The sequence below is a fragment of the Sardina pilchardus genome, chromosome 1, assembly GCF_963854185.1.
Source record: "Sardina pilchardus chromosome 1, fSarPil1.1, whole genome shotgun sequence".
NCBI classification, from domain to species: domain Eukaryota; kingdom Metazoa; phylum Chordata; class Actinopteri; order Clupeiformes; family Clupeidae; genus Sardina; species Sardina pilchardus.
The window spans coordinates 17,007,089-17,028,847 of NC_084994.1; the positions used below are offsets into that span (position 1 = coordinate 17,007,089).

Genomic DNA, 21,759 nt, shown 5'->3' on the forward strand with positions numbered 1-21,759 from the left:
GCCAGATGAGAGTGTAGTTCTGTGTCAAATCAGCCTAGAAAAACGGCAGGTTTCATTTTCAGTTGGTCTTATTGCACTTTCTAACTTGAGAAGAGACACTTTTTAAATGGGAAAGTTACCAGAAATCTTAGGCGAGAAGCTAACGGTCTAATCCGATTCAATGATCTATGCTAGGCTGAAGCTAAAAGTTGTATCGCCAGAGTCACAGAATGTCTGGATGAACGGGAAAAAGGTAAATATCTTTTGTTTTGCTCGATGGGAGGTGGGAAATGAGCTTATTTCCAAAAATGGCGGAATATCCTTTTAAGTGCCATGATGAAGTGTCCTTTGTGCGCATGACCAATTTCTGACCTGTTTGATAAAAATCTGTTATCAATATGCCTTTACATTACAAATGATGCTGATGTCAACCTTTCTTGTCACCATAAGCAATAACAGCACTTAAAGGAACTAATCCTTTTCCACTCATGTTCTATCCTTTCCACTCCCACTCCAGATTTACTCATAGTCGCTGTGAAGAAGGCCTATTTTCCTCAGTTTACTCACCTCACATAGCCATTTGCACATTTAATAACTAATCCCACAAAGACACTGCATTGCCAGTGCTTTCATTGCAACCTCTCCATGATTTTCCACAATCGTATATCTAGTGTTCACCTTGTTCATTTACAGTATTGTGCTTATGCTTCCTCTTCTGTTATTTAAATCCATGCTGCAGGCCTATGCGCAGCAACTAGTTATTCGCATAGGCGTACATGCCATTATGTTTTTCCATTCTGTCCTGCTTGCGTTTCCTGAGTCCTATTTAAATGGTCTAAAAGTTATATAACCAGATGACTTGGAATTACTGCAGGTGCAGATCAATAGACAGGCTAGATATGAGGCCTAAGGGCCCCACGTGTGACACCTGAGGTGCGTTCAAGTTCACCGAACATAGGCGAACGTTTGCGAACATTCGCAAACAGTATTCCGTTAGCCTTGAGTTTTTGGCGAACGTTTGCTAACAATCGCAAACAGTCAGAGGAGGTGGTGCGCCACGAACATACAGTGGAACTAGACGTGAGTTTGACGAATGCAACAATGCAATTACTGTTAGAATGGAATGTTAACATCAAATCGTTCAAATTTAACAGTTCAAAGAAAACATGTTCACCACGAACGTTCGCCTATGTTTGGGAATTTGAACGCACCTCAAGGATGGACTGGGATTAGAGAAAGGCCCTGGACTTTCTTTCAAATAGGCCCTCTACCATAAGTGCACGCACACACATACCATTACTGTCTCAGATACTTTGTCTGTCAAGGTAGCACATTAAAAAATTAGGGGATCGCATTTTACAAAAATGCTAATTATTGATTGGGTGCTGCTGCAGAATTTTGATCCTGCATGTCTTAAAGATACCCTATGCAACTTTGTCATAGTCATAAAATCGCTCAGAAATCGTTGTTTTGCTTGACTGACCAGTTTCATCGAAAACAGTAATATTTCCTCCCGCCCCCAGTGTCCCTATCCGCTATTGCAACCTTGCAGTTTGTTCAGGAGACGATCGTTCCCTGTTTACATCTGGAAGGCTGAGACGCATAAAGAACAAGAAGAACCACGCTTGCAATTTATATATTTATATATAGCCTATATACAGTATGTATAAATATACACGCTAAAGCTGTCAGTAAAGCTTTGCAGAGAAATATGCAAGCATAAAACGAGCGAAAATGAAAAACGAAACCGAAACTTAAGATGAAATAGCCAATCCTGCATAGTTTCTCTTTAACATGTCTATGATGTCCGCTTTGTTTTACATAGCAAAACATACAAAGTAAGCAGTGAATATCACAGCTAAGGATTTCTGCTTTGGATTTACGGTCGACCAATCACAGCCTCATACAACATGCAACATACAGTACAGTATATGAACTAAGTTAAGTCCACCGAGGAGATTATTTATTCATGTAAACATACGTCTAATTGTATGCTTTTGAGGAGCATAGAAGACTTTTAGGGACATAAAAAACTGCTTGAGTCGAGTTCAACTTTAATGAAACATCCAGCCATCAATATGGATTATTTAACAGGGCAGATAGAAACGGTGGAGATGATAAGAGGAGAGGAGTTCTCACCTCCCTTATTAGTACGAGGAGAAAAATATGGGTAAAGTGTCTCAGTGAACTTAACATTAGTATACGAGTAGAGATGATACCAACAGTCTGCACCATAAAAGGAGACCAGACCTGCCTCATAATCCACAAACACCCCCACCCTCTGGGGCTGCACTTTCAGGGAGAGGAGGACAGGGGGACCTGCTAGTGCTGCATACTCATTCCCATCACGCAGCCGTATTGTCCAGTATCCATTCTCAGGTCTCAGCGTTATCGTCCCCTTCCTGGTAATGGACTCTCTGGCCACGCCTAAGCTCCACGCAGTCTTCCCCTTGACCTGAACCTCATAGTAGAATTTGCCAGAGGAAAACCCCTGTTTTCCCAAGACACTTATAACAGAACTGAACCTCTTGGGACTGTCAGGGACATTCTGCCATGTGTCACCATGTCTCACTTGTTTCCCATCAGCAGACAGGGTGAGATAGGCATGTGCTGTGTCAGGATCCAGAGTCACATCCACTAAGACAGAATAATGACATGTCAGCTAAAGAAATGTATTTTGTCTGACACAGAATAATACATGCTATGATACATATTTGTGAGGAATGTTTTATAGAAATGGTCTGTAACAAGTGTCATATGGAGATGATGTAACATGTGCATGTTCCTCACTAACTGTAGAAGTTCTAATACAGTATGTGCTTTCAAAGACACCACATTCTGTTGCTGTGCCCAAGGCCACTCATACATTTAGTTTGGTGCCTGATGGCCTAATACACTTTCAGTGATTGCTAGTGCCAAGACAAGTTATCTCTCAATCACAAAAACAGATGTGTGTTCTGTTCAGAACCCAGTGATAGCAGGTAGGCTCTGCTTATCTGCCTATCATAAGGACAATTCCCCCACAGCATGTACACTTCCTGTGAAAATCTTGTCAACACCTACTCTTTTCTTGGCATTTTTTTTTCTGATTATTTTTAAATTGCAGAAGAAAACTGAAAACTCAAAATGATGAGTTAACACATGTGGGATTAGGTATCACATGCATACAAATGATGATGGCATTTCATACTCTCATATTTCATACGACTCTCAACCACGTTAGTTAGACACTGGGATTCATTTTGCATCAGTCCTGAAGTAGTAAATGATGGAGGCTACTTAAGACAATCTAATACATTAAATGTGTTTTGTTTGTTTTTTAACAGAAGAAAATTAAGTATGTTTCCTGAGTCAAAAACACAAAACGTGATGCATTTAGAAATAAAATACCTGCATGACCTTTAATCCTCCTCATGTCCTGTAGTTCTGTGGAGAGGAACAAAGTAAATACATTCATTCAAAACAAATCTGCATGTTTGAGATAGTTGAATTAGAGAGAAACATTTGTGAAGCCCAGGACAGTTAAAAGATGCTAATATAATGTTTAATTATATCTTTCAAGTACAGAATCAGGAATTATCAGTCTTGAAATGCTGTCACTAAACTAAGCCATCACTAAACTAACAAGCTAGTTTCACTAAGCTAAATGTCTTAACAATAATTAAAGCTTACAATAAAAAATAAAATTGTAGCACAGCCTGATCCTTGCATTTTTCAATATTCTGCTAATTTTCTATGTGCTTTTTCCTCGTTCTTTCTTCAGTCTATGGGTCCGTTCGAATCGGAAGGCAGCTGCCTACTGCCTCCCTCCCTAAATAGAGAGCTCTCTAACTAGACATGACTTTAGTTTAAACGCGTCGTTTAAAAATTAGCGTAGCACTCTAGAATCTTTGGTTAACACTACGGTATGACGTTAGCAAAAGCCTGACGTTAAACTAAATTAGCCTACGTAAGCTAGCAGGCTAACGGTATAAAGTAGTTTCACTGACAGCTAATATCTCAGACCAGGCGTTGTTAGTGGGTACAACAATGGTATAACCAGGTAGTAAATCGTTTATTTTCAATCTACTTTCCACAAATCCAAGCTAAATAACGTCACACAAATGACATTTCAACAGACTCGGCAGTCATTTACCGATATCGGCAGCCATGTTTGTTTTGTTTTCACCGAGATTCAGACGTGGACGCAAAGGATTGTGGGTAGAAGGGAGCTTGTAGTGTACATCGATGCTGCCTTCAAAAATGACCGTTATTCGGGAATTCTAAGATATCTTAGAAGGCAGCGAAAATCGTTTTTTCGGTTTCGAACGGCCTTCGCTGCCTTGCTCTCTAGTTAGATATCTTAGAAGGCAGCAGTTTTACCCGATTCGAACGGAGCCTATGTCAGACTACTTTTTAGTTTCAAATTATTGTTTCTGATTTTCTTTCTGGAGGGTGAGAGATCATAAATTACATCCGATTCAGTGGAATCAGTTAAACATATAATAATATAATATGTCTCAGCTATTGTGGGTCACAGACTCAAATGGCCTCTCCTAATACAGCAGCACTGATATCACACAGCCTGCTCTTCAAATCTGAAGACTTCACCGTCTCCGCATTTTATCTTTGCCTGTTTATTTCTGACACCTCCACTGACAGACAGGCATCTCCAGATCAATCTCCATAAGACTGAAGAGCTGTTCTTCCTTGCCAGGCATTCATCACACAGTCTGTCTCAACTTGGAATCCTTGTTGAGTAAAGTGACTGAAACCACACAACTTCTCCTGTCTCATGACTACTGTTGTGCCTCATCAGTTAACCACTGTTTGGCAGGTATATCCAGCCAAATCTCCTCATATAACCCCAAATGGCCATGATGTGGTGTATTTAAGATAAATATATGCACACTTTCAAGCTTCACTCCAAATATACAAATAAACCAGAAGACTTTTATTTTGTAATTCCTTTTGTGTGCAGTAGTTGCATCGTCCTGCAGAAGAAAAGAAGCCCACTGCTGCAGGTAGGTTGGGCGGAAGTGGATCAGCATACTAAATGATTAAAAATCATGTTGTATGTCATATATGTTATTATGACCATCCACATAACTTGAGTTTCTGTGATGTTTCACATTGTCTTGTAACTTTTATTTGGTTTTGTATTTTTATTGGACCTTGAGGCACATTTGTATTGCTTAAGTGCAAACAGACTTTCATTTTGTCCAGCTCTTTATGCCCTCCCTCAATGTGTATTTCCTGACCACGTGCAGGTAACCAATCATATTTGTTTTGCATATATGTTTTATGTTCCACTCGTAGCATTTGCAATCTAGAATGACTAGCCATTAACGTCGGCGTTACCTACCTGTCACAATCTAAATGCAGTACCACAGCACAGTTTGTGTGGGGTATATGAAATTCACATCCTAATTTATTTTTTATACATATTACTTAAATGCAATGTATCACTGTATAATCACCCAGCCTGGTTAGCACACATACCTTCTCAATTGTGTAATTTGAGAGTGGGTCTGGATAAGTTTCTTTGACTTACTGACTTCCAGCAGGGGCATAACTAGAAGTGAGATTACATGTACATTTAATTGGTGAATTAAACTCTTACCAAATCACTTCAGAACTGTAGCAATTTTGTAACCAAAGGTCTTAAATGCAGTTGTTCCATAAAAAATCCAAGCTGGATTAGCAACTGTATCCTATTTTCATGACCTTGTTTTAGGGATACTCTGCAAATGGGCTTCAATGCCTTCTTGGCCACAGACCTGCAGAGCACATCCCATATTTGCCAAAAGTTTGCATGGGGATTCCCAGGCTGTTTTCACCCTATTAGCATGTATTGAACTATTACACTGTACGGTCATTGCGTAAATATGTATTACGAATAAAAATATAACAGATTTTAACAGACAGACTAGCCATAGTAACTTACTTGTTTACAAACATTATAAAGATTCAAATTTTTATGTCACATTATTTATTTCTTTTCGGGATTTATTTTTTTGTCGTTTTATTGATACACCTCATACTGATATTATAGTAATTTCAATTGTTTTTAATTGTACATTTGTAATGTATATAGTAATGCACCCTGAGCAGAGGAGAAAGGAAGCTAATTGCTGCAGTCGGACCAGATGCCGGTGGCCGGTCATGGCTGATCATCATCTTGAATTTCCCGTTGTGGATCAATAAATTATCTATCTATCTATCTATCACATGAAAATTGGCCGATTCCAGTCTCCAGCCGATCAATCGGTGCATCTCCAATATTTTTTTAATCATGGAACTCACAATGACCAGGATAAAATCCTCCACACATTTACACCCCAGTATTTTACTGTTCTCCTCAACCTGCAGACAATCACGGTCTCTGCTGTCATCTGACAAGGATCAGCTTGCAATTCCTTACACCAGACTCCAGACCTTTAGGGACAGAGCCTTCAGAGCTGCTGCCCCCATGTCTGGAATAATCTACCCCTCCACATACACAGTGCCTTCTTCCCAAGACATGTTCAAACAACTCCTAAAATCACATCTGTTTTCTGACCCACCCCCCCTTCCAAACCCTTTGCTTTTGTTTGATAAGCAACCTTTGATATCTTGAAAGGTGTGGTTTTTAGCCGTTGTTGTTGTTATTATTATTAAAGATGCTCTAAGTGATGTAACATAGTTTATCAGCTAAAATATGTTTGTCAATTACAGCAAACAACACCACACTATCCGCTAGCTGTCTATCCCCTGAACACACAGCCTCTGTGAACAGCCCAGGCTCCAAAAACAGCAACAAAAACAGCCTGGTTCAGCCTGGACCATAAAACAAACGTTTCCAGCCAATCATAGAGGACATGCATGTTTAGGAAAGTTTCAGTTGAGGGGGTGGAGGGAGTAGGGAGCTAGGTCAATGCAAAGCCATCGATATCTTAAAGTTGCGACACTACCATTGACTCCCGTGTACAAACAATGGCGGCATATCCGGTATGTCATGGTCGTTGAAAGGAACTACTCAATGGGAGAATGAATGAATATCTCAGGTGTTATAATAAGACTTTTCTACATGACTTATGGTTGTGTGCATAATAATGCATTTTCATTGAGTAATATATGTATGTGGAAATGCAGTTTATAGTAATTTTCATTGAGTATTTACCGTAAATATTACAGTTTTTCACAATTGCTAGAACACCTTTTTCAGAACTCTTTACCTTTTTCTCAAAACTGTGAACACAAAACTCATTTCTCAAACTACATTCTCGAAACCCTTCAATCTTGTTGCAAAACTGAACAATCACCTCAAAACACTTTTAACTTTGCTCAAATACACCAAACAATGGAAGACACAGTTTTCAGGGCAGGGTTTATGGCTCCTGGAGGAATTGTATTCATTCTAATTCGAAAAATAAAATATCACAATGAAAATAAAGAATAAGGACTTATATATATAATATAACTCAAAAATAACTCAGCTCTTTCACTCTCTCAGAGTTGAGCTCAAAGGGTAGTAAGTGTGTAACAGTGGATGTTCAGTGATTACAGTACTGTACTGTATGATAATGGACATTTACGCTATTTCTCATCTGTAGTCTGAATCTTTGGATTATTGACGCCACAGAGAAACCACTGATGTTGGGATGGACCATGAAGTCCTGCTTCTCTCATTGGCATTCCATGAACCAGAACATGGTCAATGATTGTTGCCCAAATATCATCATTTACAGTATTGCAACTCTTGGGACTCTCTGTCTTTCTCTTCATCCTCGTCCTCCTACCTGCGCCCTCCTCTTCCTTGTACCCCACTTCTACTGTAACACACACTTGTTGTCCCCTGCGTCTCTGTCAACTCTGAACTGACTTATATTGGTTGTCACAGCATTAGACAGAAGTGTTATCAATTTTGAGTGGTAGTGTTCAAATGGAGACAACTGTGCACTAATTGTGTTCAACTTCTGTGTTGTTTGGTTATCAATATAATTAAGAAGTGCATCAGAATGCACAATGTGTTCACAGTTTTGCAAAAAGGGTTAATGAGTTTGGTAAAATGGGTGAAAGTGGGTGAAAGTAGTCTATGGTTTTGCCAAAAAAAGGAATAATTCAATAAATGTGTTCAGGCATTTGAGAATTTGATTCAGAGAATGGGGTTTAGTGTTTGAGCAACTGTGAAAAACTGTAAATGAATTAAACAGCATCATATTAACCGTATTTCTTAACAAATTAATTTTCTACAACAAAATGACTTTGTCATTATTATCTTTGAAATAATTATATACGTTATGTTTACTGCATTGTGTACATGTCCAATGGGGTGGGAGGGGGGTTATGGCCCACCGGTCAATTTCCAAGACCCAATGTGGCCCTTGATCCAAAAAGTTTGGACACCCCTGGTTTAGTGTTTTGTCTTATCATTGCTCTGCAGGAGTCTAATTGTGCCTGATGTGTGAATGATTTGAGACCATTAGTTAGTTTTGAGCGAAGTTAAAAGTGTTTTGAGGTGATTGTTCAGTTTTGAAACAAAATTGAAGGGTTTCGAGAATGTAGTTTGAGAAATGAGTTTTGTGTTCACAGTTTTGAGAAAAAGGTCAAGAGATCTGAAAAAGGTGTTAGAATAACTACAAGAACAATGGTAGTGATATAGAAGAAAGTTTTAGAGTATCTAGAGTTCACTTAATTCAGGCAATTTATTTATTTAAACTTTACCTGAATTGTGGGTCTTATGTTCTTTAGTATTCAGCTTCTCTTTATTTTCATTTTCAGTCTGTTGTAAGGTGTCCTCCAGTTTCAGTCTCTTCTCTACCTCCTCCCTCATAGTTCTTTTCATCTGTTCATGCAGGCCATGTGAATAGGAGTAGCCCATGTTCTTCCTCAGTAACACCTCCATCTTCTCCAGCAGCTCCTTTACCTGTCGATGCCCTTTTGGATTTATGTTATTAAAGACGTGATATCCTCCACCAGCTCTATTCACAACAGTCTGCAGTCCAGAACTCTCCTGCAAGAACTCCTCAACTAATTTTCCTTTCATCTGGTCTCCTTCAGTAAACAAAATGATTGTGAATTTCAGGGCCTCTTCGCTAAAACTGTTCTGGATCCACTTTACTTCATTCTTGTCTTCCTCTGTGAATCTACTCAGGGGAACCACCAGTAAGAAAACATGGGGTCCGAGACCTAACTGTGCCTTTTCTGACAGCCATGAACCATTCCTTGATGTGATGCCTGGTGTGTCAATGACAGTGATATTTCTTCCCTCTACAACTCCACTTTGTCTCTCACAGTATGTGATCACTGGTAAAGCAGATGTTTCAGACTTAAATGCCTCTCTGCCCAGGATGGTGTTTCCTGATGCACTCTTTCCTGATCCAGTCTTCCCCAACAACATCACTCTCAGTTCAGGAAGGTCAAGATGACCTGTGAGAACACAGTGATTATTAACTGTGATGATGTGTGTTCTTAGCCACAATCAATGTTATTGTACTGTAGGTAAATAAATGACTGCATTTACCTTCACCATGGGAGTAGTAGTGGAATCTGATGGTTATTAGTGACATGCTCAGGATGCTCAAAATAATCGGCACCATCCATGAAATAACTGCATTTACTGTATAGTAATGAATCCACAAACAAAATGAGTCATTGTTGATATTCACATAAATGCATACATCAGTCACATGTGCTTTTGCCATTACCTGAAATATATGCAGTATTTTGTCTCTTCTTCCCATCCATTTGATCTCTCTCTCTCTTCCTCTCCTCTTCTTGTTTTACAGCTGACTTCACCTCTTTCTTCATCTCCTCTCTTTCCTTCTCTCTTTTCCTCTCCTCTTCTTGTTTTACAGCTGACTTCACTTTCTCATGCTCTTCATAGATGTGCGCATAACCCAAGTTCTTCAACAGTGCATTATCAATCTTCTTAAAGAGTCCCTTCACCTGGTCATTGTCTGTTGGCAAGTTGTAATGGAAGACATGATATCTTCCGTCCACACTAGCAAGAATAGTTTGGAGTGTGAAACTCTCCTGCAGAAACTCCTCGACTGATTTTCCTTGCAGCTGGTCTAGTCCAGTGAACAGAACGATGGTGAACCTCAGAGCAGCCGCACCAAAGATTGTTGTAATCCACTCCACCTCACTGCTGTCCTCCTCTTTGAACTGACCCAGGTGAATCACCAGTAAGAACATGTGAGGTCCTGGTTGTACCTTTTCCTTTTCTGACAGCCATGAACCGTTCCTTAATGTGATGCCTGGTGTATCAATGACAGTGATGCTTCTTCCCTCTACAACTCCACGTTGACGCTCACAGTTATTGGTCACTTGTAAAGCAGATGCCTCAGAGTTAAATGCCTCTCTGCCCAGGATGGTGTTTCCTGATGCACTCTTTCCTGCTCCAGTCTTCCCCAACAACATCACTCTCAGCTCAGGAAGGTCAACATGGTCTGCCAATATAAATAAACATGATCATTTCAACATCAAGGTCACATGTTTCCTTAATCTTTGACGGCCATTTTATGTTTCCTTAATCTTTGACGGCCATTAACTAATGCAAATAGCTACTGTACTTAAAGGATGTGAATGTTCAAATCTGCCTAGAGCAGGCGTCACCACAAACTGAATGGCTGTTCAAGAAGAATACACCAAAGGCTTCTAACGCTGAAGGAGTTAAAAACTTCTGCAGCTGAGATCGGAGAAAGTCTTCATACAGCAACGTTTGAGTTCTTCACCATTCAAAGGTCTATGGGTGTGTGGCAAAGCTGTTATTAAATCTTGACTTAACTTCACCCAAATAAATATGGGAAACTCCAAGGTCAAATTCTTTGAGCACAAAGAGCTTTTTGACCATCAGACTAGGTGGCGGGTACTTTTACTGGATATTACATTGAGACCCTGTACAAATGTTCTGCAGTTCCTGCTCCGTAAGCTGAACATCGCTTGGGCAGTTTATGTGTAAAGTCCCTTTCCCACATGAGCGAGACATCCGGATGTTAAACGGATATCAAACTGGTGGCTGTATGTGGGAACGCAAAACTCGGGTATTTTCTTACCCGGAACTCTCCCTACTAGCCCCCTAGTACTACATCTAGATGTTACCCGGGTGCGCTTAGGTGGGAACGCAGCCGGCACAGTTCTGGGTAGAGAGGGGGGCGTACCGATGACGTATAGAAATGTGCCCTTGCGGCGCGAGGCTGAAAGTACAAATTGCCATGGTAACGATAAACATTGCCCTACCAGTACCACAGACGAGAACATCGGAGTACCGAAAACAGTGACGTTTTGTTGTGTACGTACAATAAAAAATTAAACTGCAATCATGTTGTTGTGTTTGTTGCGGGACAGGCAGGATTATCCTTGCAAACATCGTCACATGAACATGAACATGAAAAGCCTAATAGTTCGATGGCTTTGGTCATTTGATGAATAGGCTAGTATGATGGCCTCTTAAATTGGCTTTCACACCTGCTACGTGAATAGCTTGAAGTGTTGTCGATTAGCTTGCAACTAGCTGATTACTGTATACTGTAGTTATTAGGCTACAGTAGTTAGCAATTAACAGCTGATACATCGCTGTTATTTAGCATTGTTGCTTTTTGTAGGAGTTGGGAAGGAGCCTCAGACCTCTGTGCTGTAATATTTTCCAGGTGTGTCATTATTTTCTATTAATTTGTTGTGTTGGATGTTTATACCAGAGGGTTAAAGCAGAGCTTTGTTATACTGTGTGGTCCTGGCGTTATACTGTGTCAGGGTTGCCAACTCTCACGCTCCCGCCGTGACACTCACGGTTTCAGCATCAATCTCACGCTCTCACGCAGACATAAGAAATGTCACGCCAAAATCCATTCTTCTTTTTCTTCAACCCATTCATAATCAGTTGGTGACTAGACCACAGCAGAGCATATTGTAGACAGAAGACAAACTTAAGGCATGTATAGATCAATAGCAGGTATAGGTCTAATATCTGTCTACAACGTTCTCAGCGCAGAGAAATTAGTTGTGGCGGGCGAAGTGCAAAATGCGCACCATTCGTTTCTGTCGGATTGCTCACGAACTTCACACTGATATGACACTTGACAGAGCGCGATCTTTCTGATGGCAGCCTATTATTATTATTAGAAAATCAGCTTTTTTTGAAGCAAGGATGACAAAAACTGACGATATTGGTCATTGATTTAGATTTGTATTTTCTCTATTTCTGAACTGATATTTAGGCCTATCTGTAGCCTAACTGTTATTTGTTACTGAAGTATATTTAGCAAGTGACATTATGTAAATAAATTTGACAATTTTGAGCTTGACCAAGGCTACTACTTTCTTAGAGTGATGATCAGGTGGGGCTCGAGAAAGCCCCCTTGATCAAAGTTTGAGAACCACTGCAGGCTATGTAGCGCCCCAAAATAATTAACTAGGCTACTGCTCTTCCACTTGTTTAGTTTTTTTTTAACTGGAAAACAAGCATTAGCATCCCAAATCAAACCAAGAAAATTGAAATTCTTGACTGATTGTCAATATCAAAACAATTGTGACACATTACAATTCTTACAATGTATTATGGCTCCTAACTGATGCATGAGATAGATAGACCTAAATATATGGATGGATAGATGGATAGCCTGAACATCTATGATTCTGTAAATAGCTATATTGTATTGGATGTGAGTTGTATCTGTCTACAACACCACTAAATGACATTGAGAAACCCATACTGGTATATTATAGCCTATTCACCTGTATATGCTAGTATATGTTGTGGTCTAGGCTATGGGCCCGTGTGTCTGGCAAGGGGCCTGCACTTAAAGATTGTGCTGATATCTATTGCACACATTTTTTTGGGTGGCCCTCAAAATAAGCCTTCTAGAAGTCATGTGAGAAAGGGACTTAAGTAACAGCGTCCCAGTCTCAGCGGTCTTTTGACCGCCTCATCCGTGCTTTAAGTAGTTCACACCAGCACGGCGCTTCTAGTAGGACATCAAAGCAGTCTAATGACCAGGGCACGGCGCTTCTAGGTAAAAGTGGGTCAGAACGGCACGGTGCCTCTAGTGTTAAGTGTTTCTGAAACTATATTATGTGAGGGGAAGGCTGCTACCAGATGACTCAAACACTGGAAGCATGTGTTATCTTCTTTATCTTACCTTGTTTTGCAGCATTTTGGATATTCCCAAGGGAAATGTCACACTCCAACTGGTGTGTACAACTACAAATGGGAATACAAATAGGGTCAGTTTAATATATTTTGATGTTTCATCAAGTACTTTCATTATACATAATACATTATACATTACACATAGTGTAATAGTTTAGATCAGATTAATTGCTACGAAGCAGGTAGGGCCCATCATCGCTGCTTGTGTCTGATATTATACTTTCTGTGCAGCATCTGGTCTTACTTGATAGTCTGAAAGTGGGGTTGAGCATCAGAGAAATTAATGGAAGTGGTCATTGACTTCTGCTATCTATTTCAACTATTGTGCTACTCTGGGCTTGCTGAAAGCCTCAGTTGTGGGCTACACAAAGTCCAAAAAGATCCTGATTTGGCTACATTTGGTGACACACTCATACTGTGTGCGTCCTCAAGCAGTGTGTAGAAATCTTAAGCACTGTGATAGACATAATTTAGATAAACATTATGAAGACCTCATGGGGACCACAGGGCATTTTGGTCTTATGTCAACTGTGGATACCTAGTGAGCACATAATAAATTCCACCTACACCATTCAATGGTTTGCAGTAACAGTACATGTTCCTTTTCCCCCCATCTAAACATAAGTAAATTCTGTAATTCACCTTACCTTGTATAAAGGTCTGCCGTGTGTAGATCAATAGGTAGCTCTGGGTCTTCTATGTCCTTATAGAGTGACCCTTCACCCTCCATGCTTTCCAAGCTCCTAAAATCAGTCATCGCCTAAAAAGCCAGTGAAGACAAACAAATAATCATCAACCAGTCATGATGTATCTTTATGATAGGAGGTGCCTACACATAATGACCTCTAAAGGGACCTGTGGGAAATTCAGTCTGGAGTCTATTATGCTCAATTTAGATGGATAGATGATCAACATTGACATTGGGGCTGGGAATGATCACTGGGGTTGGTGTGTTGAAGGTGCGGAAGGAACTGACATCAGAAGTAGATAATGTTATAAGTAAGGTAGAGAGAAACCGTAGTCTATGCTCAATTTAGATGGATAGATGATCAACATTGAAACTACCTTTTGTAGGCTTCCAATGGGAGGCAGTGTAGTATGGTTTTGTAATTAATGTATTAGTGTGATGCATTCTCTCTGCTAAATAAAGTCTTGCACTTAAATTAGCTGTCAAAATTACAAGGTTTAGCTGGACGTCACTGTGGCTCGAGATCACAAATGTGTGTCTTTTGGACGTATAATGCACCTTCATGTCATAAATTCTAGGGGCGAGGCCTTTAAAACGAGCATAGGGTGTGATATTTAATTCACACTTGTTTCCAGCCGCTACATTTATCAACAAATGCTTATTCTTATACTCTAAAATTGGAGTGATATGACAGTTTCATGAATCACATGTGATCCCTGTCATAAGATGATTTTTGCACTCAGCAATCTACGCTGGTTTCCATGCTCGGTTGATAAATGAGGGCCAGTGTGAATTTCGGCCCAGAGGGACTGCATGATTTACCATGCTAATCAGAGCTGGTATTCACAAAGAATTGTAAGGCTAAATGTCGGAACTCTCAATCGTGAGGGAACTTTGTGCATTGTAGGTGTAACGGATGCCAGCTACAGTAGTTAGCTGTGCGAGTAAAACGTTAGTAAACCTCACTCCCCGACGCCTCAAGAGCACTGCTGGCATGAAAGCTAGTAGCCTGGGCTTTTAGCTGGATTGTTAGCGCGCTCGACTCCAGACCCGTGGTGTTGCTGTTACGCGGGTTCGAGTCCGGGCATGTGCAGGGCTGGACCTCGGTGGTTCCACACAATGCAGGTTACATAGGCCTACCTGAGGGACGTAATAACGCCACCGATAACCATTCGTTGCATGTAAACTAAATGAGATGTTTCATTTGAAATCAAATTAAAATGTTTCAAATATAACCTGTATCTCTTCATAGAGACTAATTTAAAACGTAAGATAGGCCTTCTTCTTCAATCTATAGTGCATTTTATGCTAGGCTTTTTGCTTCGTCTTACTCTATTCCAGGGGTCTTCAACCTTTTTCAGCCCAAGGACCCCTTAGCTGTGAGAGAGACTGAGCACGGACCCCCACACCTGGCCCACCTCAAATCATGCCTATCATTTGAACCGTCAGTCATGAGTGCCTACATGCATGCATGCACGCACGCGCGTATACACACGCACACACACACACACACGAACGCACACATTCTAAACATAAGTTATTATTAACAGGGGGGTAACTGCTTTATACAACTCGTTTCTGATAGTTCTTTACATAGTGTTGCATAAATTCGCCCTATAATAGAATGAATGTCACAAGGGTTATCTAAGGTGGATATGTAACGACGCTCCGTGCGTTAAATAGGAAAATAATGTAGGTGGAAGTGGTAGCCTAATAAGGTCCCGACGCCGCAGGCTTCAATAAGTGCATTATTTTCCTATACACGCACGGCGCGGAGTTGATTATCCCGTTTATACCACTGCTACTATCATTTTCGTTTATATTGCCGCTGTCTTAGATACAACGTTGCTGTGTTTACCGATACATTCACATTGGCGAATTAATATTCAAGTGTGATACGCTCTGCTTTAACCCACTCTGGTGGTATAAATTCAGCTACATTCAGGCAAAGCTTCATTAGCTCAACCTGATACAGACAGAAAGCCTCTTCCTCTTGTGTAAATATAACTTGTCTTACACAAGGAAACACAAACACACGAGATTATCGTTATCGCTTTTATTGTGATGGTATGACATCGCAGAGAACGTTGGATGAATGAATTCGTGCAGAACGCCTTGACGTGCAGAGACCACAGACTGTCATTATTATTATTATTATTATTTTTTAAAGCAAAAGATCACACAGATCAAATAGGCTACCCTGCAAAGTTCAGGGTCCATCAGTCCCTACATTAAGCAAACTAATCAAACAGTCGAAACGTAATTTATCTCCCAGAATGAAAAGAACGAGTTTGTTAATGGTCAGATGCCGCTGAAAACGAAGCTATTTAACTAAAACGCACGGGGGGAAAAGTGTTCCATAGGTTAGCAAAATGTTACAGGGATCACATTATCACATGCATGATTCATGGGTAGCTTACAATGTGTTATTCAAAAACAAATATGAAGCGATTTTCATTGAACATTATGTTAACTATGACAAATGTTATTTTTTGGAAGAGAAAAAAATGCTTCAGACGAAATATTTTCGCGGAACCCCTGCAGTGGAAGAGAAAAAAATCCCTGCTCTATTCCTTTCCTCTATTTATTCATCATCTTCCATCCTTCACAGTACAGTATGACTACTTGTGTAGTAAGTACACGCATTCTCACCAGTAAAGAAAATGCGTGTATAGGGAGGTTTTTGCCATAATTCCTGCATTATATCATCAGCTAATCAAGGTGGTCACTTCAATCAAACTTGCATGAGTAATGACGCCTACCACAGTGACTGAGCAACCAAAGTGACGGAACTCTTATCTTATCTTAGTTGCCATTTTCCCCTTACTAAGAGTAGGTCTGAGAGGCTTTGTGAATAACTTTTAAGAGAAGAGCATATTGTATTGCGATTTAGGAGTACTCCTACTGGTAAGATAAAATGTTTGTGAATATGTGCTCTGCAGTCAGCCCTTCTCCTCTAGTGCTATTGGATAAACTGCCAAAGACACACAGCTACCTGCGTAACCCTGATTTAGATATGAGAACACACTTGTGGGTCACAGTAATTATAACATTGAAAGACAAATATCAACGCTCTTATCTATTTCTGATTTTTTCTGCTTACCAACAACAGATGGAAATCTTCTAGATTTCATTAAACTAATATAAAATCTTACAGACATGTTCCAGTATGAGGTCACATAGCACTACATAGGAAATCAGCACAACATTCAATCATTCAACATATTAAAGATAAATCTACCTGGACAATTTTTTCTCTAAGCATTTAGACTTTTGTGTAGAAAATTTGTCTATGGGTAGATGACATGACGTGGCTTTTTCACCGTCACAGAAGATAAAAGATAATTAATTTCACATTTTCATAATTTAAAATAAGGTTTAACATTTTCTTGTTTTACATGAATTTGTTGTTTTAATACCTGAGTTATTTATTGTTTTTTTAAGAACTTTGACCCAAATCTTAAAATTGTCCTATGGTGTGATGGTAGGCAACATAATTATATAAATATTAACTTTTATATATAGAGGAAATAATGTTTAAAAAGGTTAATGAAAGCTCCTGGCATAATGTGCAAGTGTCTATTTTACTAAGTGGCAATCACTTTTCCCATACATACATTTCTAAAATGGTAGGAACTCCGTAAAGTTCGTCACAGAAAATAATGTCCTTTGGTGTTATGCAATAACCTGATGTTAAGTCGGCCAATATCATGGACAACTACATTTAGTTGAAAGACCCCATTCAAGGTCATGTGACTGAAGACCCCAATGAAGCCCAGGAGCAGTGAACATGGTGAGTATTTTCCTAAGAATTGTTCAAATATTGAACTATGTTTTTTTGTCCTTTGGTGTGACCCCCCTAAATGTCATTTTTTTATTCAAATTTGTATTTTTAACAGCAGGACTATGTAATATTATGCAAATGCATGATGTCAGTTGCTAATGACAGTTCAGTTAGTATTAGCATAGTATTTAACTGCCACAAAAGCTTAAATGTCCTTTGGTGTGACAGAAAATGTCCTTAACGTAATGATGACTTAAATTCAAATATTTATTGCTGTTTTAGAGACGACATGCAATGTTCTGAAGTGTTACTAAAACAACTATAATATAAAGTACATAAGTCTAAAACTTTTTTCTATTACATTAAGAACCTCCCTGCAGGACCTGTGGCCCAACCTGCCACAGAACTTCCAGTGTTGCCACCAACGAATAGAATGCCATTGTAGATGATTGTGTCAAGTATGATTAAAAACTGCTCTAACAGCTGGAAAAAACAGCCTGACCAGCTTAAATGGGCAAAAATTAGATTTTGTAACTTGGACTTTTTTATTTCAAATATGATTTTAACTGCTTTAAATTACAAAGAAACAAACATTTGGTAAACATATTTATAAATAATGACCTAATTACATGTGGTAATGCCAAGGTGGTATGGTAATATGGGGGTAGTAGAGGGGTGGGTGGGTTAGTAGTAGAGGGGTGGGTAGTATGGATGTAGTAGAGGGGTGGTTGAGTAGTGGTGGTAGTAGAGGGGTGGGTAATATGGGGGTAGTAGAGGGGTGGGTGAGGGTCGGTGAGTAGTAATGGGGGTAGTAGAGGGGTGGGCGGGTAGTATGGAGGTAGTATAGAGGTGGGTGGGTAGTATGGGCGTAGTAGAGGGCTGGGTGGGTAGTATGGAGGAAGTAGAGGGCCATAGTTTCCATATTTTCTGTCATTACATTTTATTCTTTTTTACCCCTTTGTTGTAACATAACTTATATATAAAATAATATTTTAAAAAAATTCCAATTGATTTTCAATATTGGGCTCATATAGAGTAATAAAATCAATACTAAAAAAATCTAATGTTCAGGGTTAGTGGCGTGCTCAGTCCTCTTTGTTCTTTTGATGCTGCTTGTTGTTGGGTGCTCTTTGGTCCAAGGTAAATAGTTTTTGTAGAAAAGGAGAAAAAATGTTTTATCCACGATCAAGGCACTCCAGATGGTTTAAAATGTCTTTATTTAGAAACTGACATGTCCAACAAGGACCTAAAAATGCCCACGCGTAGCGGCTGGGGCCTTCATCAGGGCATAGAAACATGGGAAAAGTCAATGGCTTTTATGTGCAGGCACGAAGCACAAGAGTTAATTGTCTGATTAACCAATTACTGAAGACCTGCCCCCTCTTACAGATGCCAGGAAACAGTCACATGTCAGACACAATTCAGAACACTAACAAAACACAGTAGTGCCAGCATTATTTCACTTGCCTGTTTATTGTAGTACTAGGGCCTATTACTTTGATTGAAGCCTTTAGGAGATATTTGACCAAAATGTGTTCATTTTCACTGTGTTGCCTTCAAATTATATACATATTTGACTCCACAGAGATCTACTTATTTTTGACAACCATGTCAACTCTGTCTGAGCCCTGTTCAGAGTTGTGGCCTCTGTGAATCATATGGGTTGCCAACTTCAGGCCTTGTGTGCCTCTTTCTTTACAAACACGGTCACATTGCGCAAAACCTTTGTCTCGACATTTGGATAGCAGTGGGATATACTACGAATCTCGATTAGTGGGTTAGCGAGGTATGTTGCGCTCAAAGCCAGGGTATGCTGTCATACGAAAGTGGATTTGTTTTAGCGTCGCTGTATCACCATGGTATCTTATGCTCGCAACCAAACCTGGTCGGGAGCGGTTATGTGCTCAGTTATAGCTCAAATCGTGAAAAATCACCGCCCTCTGACTAATCCTACTGACTAGTGACCAATCAATTATCTTGAAAAGCGAAGTCATCTCACGTGTGAGAATCTGTCATCGCATCTACTGGAGCAGCTCCGCCTCTTCAAACATTTTGAAACTCGAAGGCGCTTTAACTATGTTGCGCATGCAGATATATCACTTTTATGGACATGCATAGCGTACAATATCTGATGACCATCGATTTTTTGATGTTATAGTTTAAAAAAGACCACCCTAGATTTTGCTACCGCTCGTAAATGCGGAAGTAAGCGTTTTTAAACCGAGGTGGTCTTGTGCATCTCCACGTTTCCCGATTGGTCAAAGTCACCCCAACCACGAGAACGCGCACAGATCTGAGCTGAAAGCCTAGTTTGATAAATTCATCCGTGAGTGAGTTTCGTAGTACCACCCAACTCTGATTGCGACTTTCGTTTTTAGCAATCCAGGTTATCCTAAGAAAGCTTGGTTATGTTCAGCGAGATTCGTAGTATACCCCACAGGTCTCAGGCTTGCGGCAAAAAACAAACAAACAACAAAAAAAAAACACTCTTATTCTTCAGTTGTAATTGGAGATTTGAATCACATGATTCCAGAGGAAGAATCCAAATATGTGATTTAGTGACAAACCTGGGTTATCTATTTGAAACTCACTTCTAGTATTTTGCACTGTCAACTACATGTTATTGCCATAATGACAATGCTAATTAGACAGATAGGAATCAATCGTCTTAATACTGTTCTACAAAGAATTCAAATTTTGTGTAGATAAAACATGATTATAGCAATGTCTTGGAGGTGGCCATGATATGCCCACAAAGGTACCAACTGTTCCAATGAACACTGTTCTGATGCTCTGCATAGTTTTGTGATTACCACCAATGCACAAAGCCAAAAGAGGTGCAGCCACATTCCTCAATGTTTTTATCCTTCAAGTCAACATTATGATTGTAACGATTGTGCCTAGATTAATCTAGTGTTTGGATAAGGTCAGTCATCACCTGTTGATATCATGCTTCAATGCAAATATACAGAATTAGCATTTTCAGTTCAGACTCAGTTTAGAGACAGTTACCTCCTCTCAACAAAACTTGTGCCACAGTGCACTCCCTCCAAATAAACCCCCCAAGTGCTATTGCCATCATGACAATGCTAATAAGACAGATATGAATCAATCATCTTAATACTGTTCTACAAAGAATTCAAATTTTGTGTAGATAAAACATGATTATAGCAATGTCTTGGAGGTGGCCATGATATGCCCACAAAGGTACAAACTGTTCCAATGAACACTGTATCCTGTTGCTCTGCATAGTTTTGTGATTACCACCAATGCACAAAGCCAACAGAGGTGCAGCCACATTCCTCAATGTTTTCATCCTTCAAGTCAAATGTACTTCCCTGTCTGTATGTTTGCATGTCGACAGATTTGGTGGACTACAATTATATTGTAAACAAACATTATGATTGTAACGATTGTGCCTAGATTAATCTAGGGTTTGGATAAGGTCAGTCATCACCTGTTGATATAATGCTTCAATGCAAATATACAGAATTAGCATTTTCAGTTCAGACTCAGTTTAGAGACAGTTACCTCCTCTCAACAAAACTTGTGCCACAGTGCACTCTCTCCAAATAAAAACCCCACTATGTATGAAAATCACTTGCAAAGTACGGTTTTCCATATACCATCTTAACATGTACATGAAAGAATAATCCCACACATCCCACAAACATGAGTATTGGTTCAGAATTGTCCAGTAACCTTAAAACATAAAATGAACTGCACATCATACAGCTCCCACTAAATTGTGAATATGTCAGTGTGACCTTCCAAGTTTGAAGGGTCTTCCTCATCCTGGCATCATAATCATAAGTATGTCTTTCTGAAAATATTAAATATATGAAATAATGAAACTTACCCTTTTTTCTTAGGGAATCACATATGTGCAAATTCTTGGTATGAGGATATGGAGAGGCTGTGAGTCTGGTGTCAACTGTACATAAAGGAAGTCAGCACTGATTATTTGAGGGAGCAGAAACTTGTTGGACAGGCTGCACGCTGAGAGATTTTTGATGAGCTTCTGCGGAAGGACACAAGCTTTGCTCACAGTATGGGAAACATAAAGGAGGTCCACACATAGGGGAAAAAAATACTATTTTGTAAAGAAATATATAAATGCTTTTTGCATGTTTTATTTCATATTAATTTTTTGGAAACTCATGCAGCTGCTGTTGCATGTCACCACATTCTCTGTTT

At 39.6% G+C, this 21,759-nt stretch overlaps 1 protein-coding gene across 1 annotated transcript; it reads right to left on the bottom strand.

The window, feature by feature from the left end:
* Positions 1 to 1,713: 1,713 nt before the first annotated feature.
* Positions 1,714 to 21,495, bottom strand: LOC134066340 (GTPase IMAP family member 8-like). Its single transcript, XM_062521682.1, has 8 exons — positions 21,422 to 21,495; positions 13,738 to 13,850; positions 13,080 to 13,141; positions 9,648 to 10,391; positions 9,464 to 9,559; positions 8,665 to 9,369; positions 3,370 to 3,405; positions 1,714 to 2,616 (listed from the first exon to the last, which is right to left on the bottom strand). Exons 2-8 carry the CDS (start codon positions 13,845 to 13,847, stop codon positions 2,063 to 2,065), a joined length of 2,307 nt encoding a protein of 768 aa, XP_062377666.1. The 5' UTR covers positions 13,848 to 13,850; positions 21,422 to 21,495; the 3' UTR covers positions 1,714 to 2,062.
* Between the last annotated feature and the right edge of the window lie 264 nt (positions 21,496 to 21,759).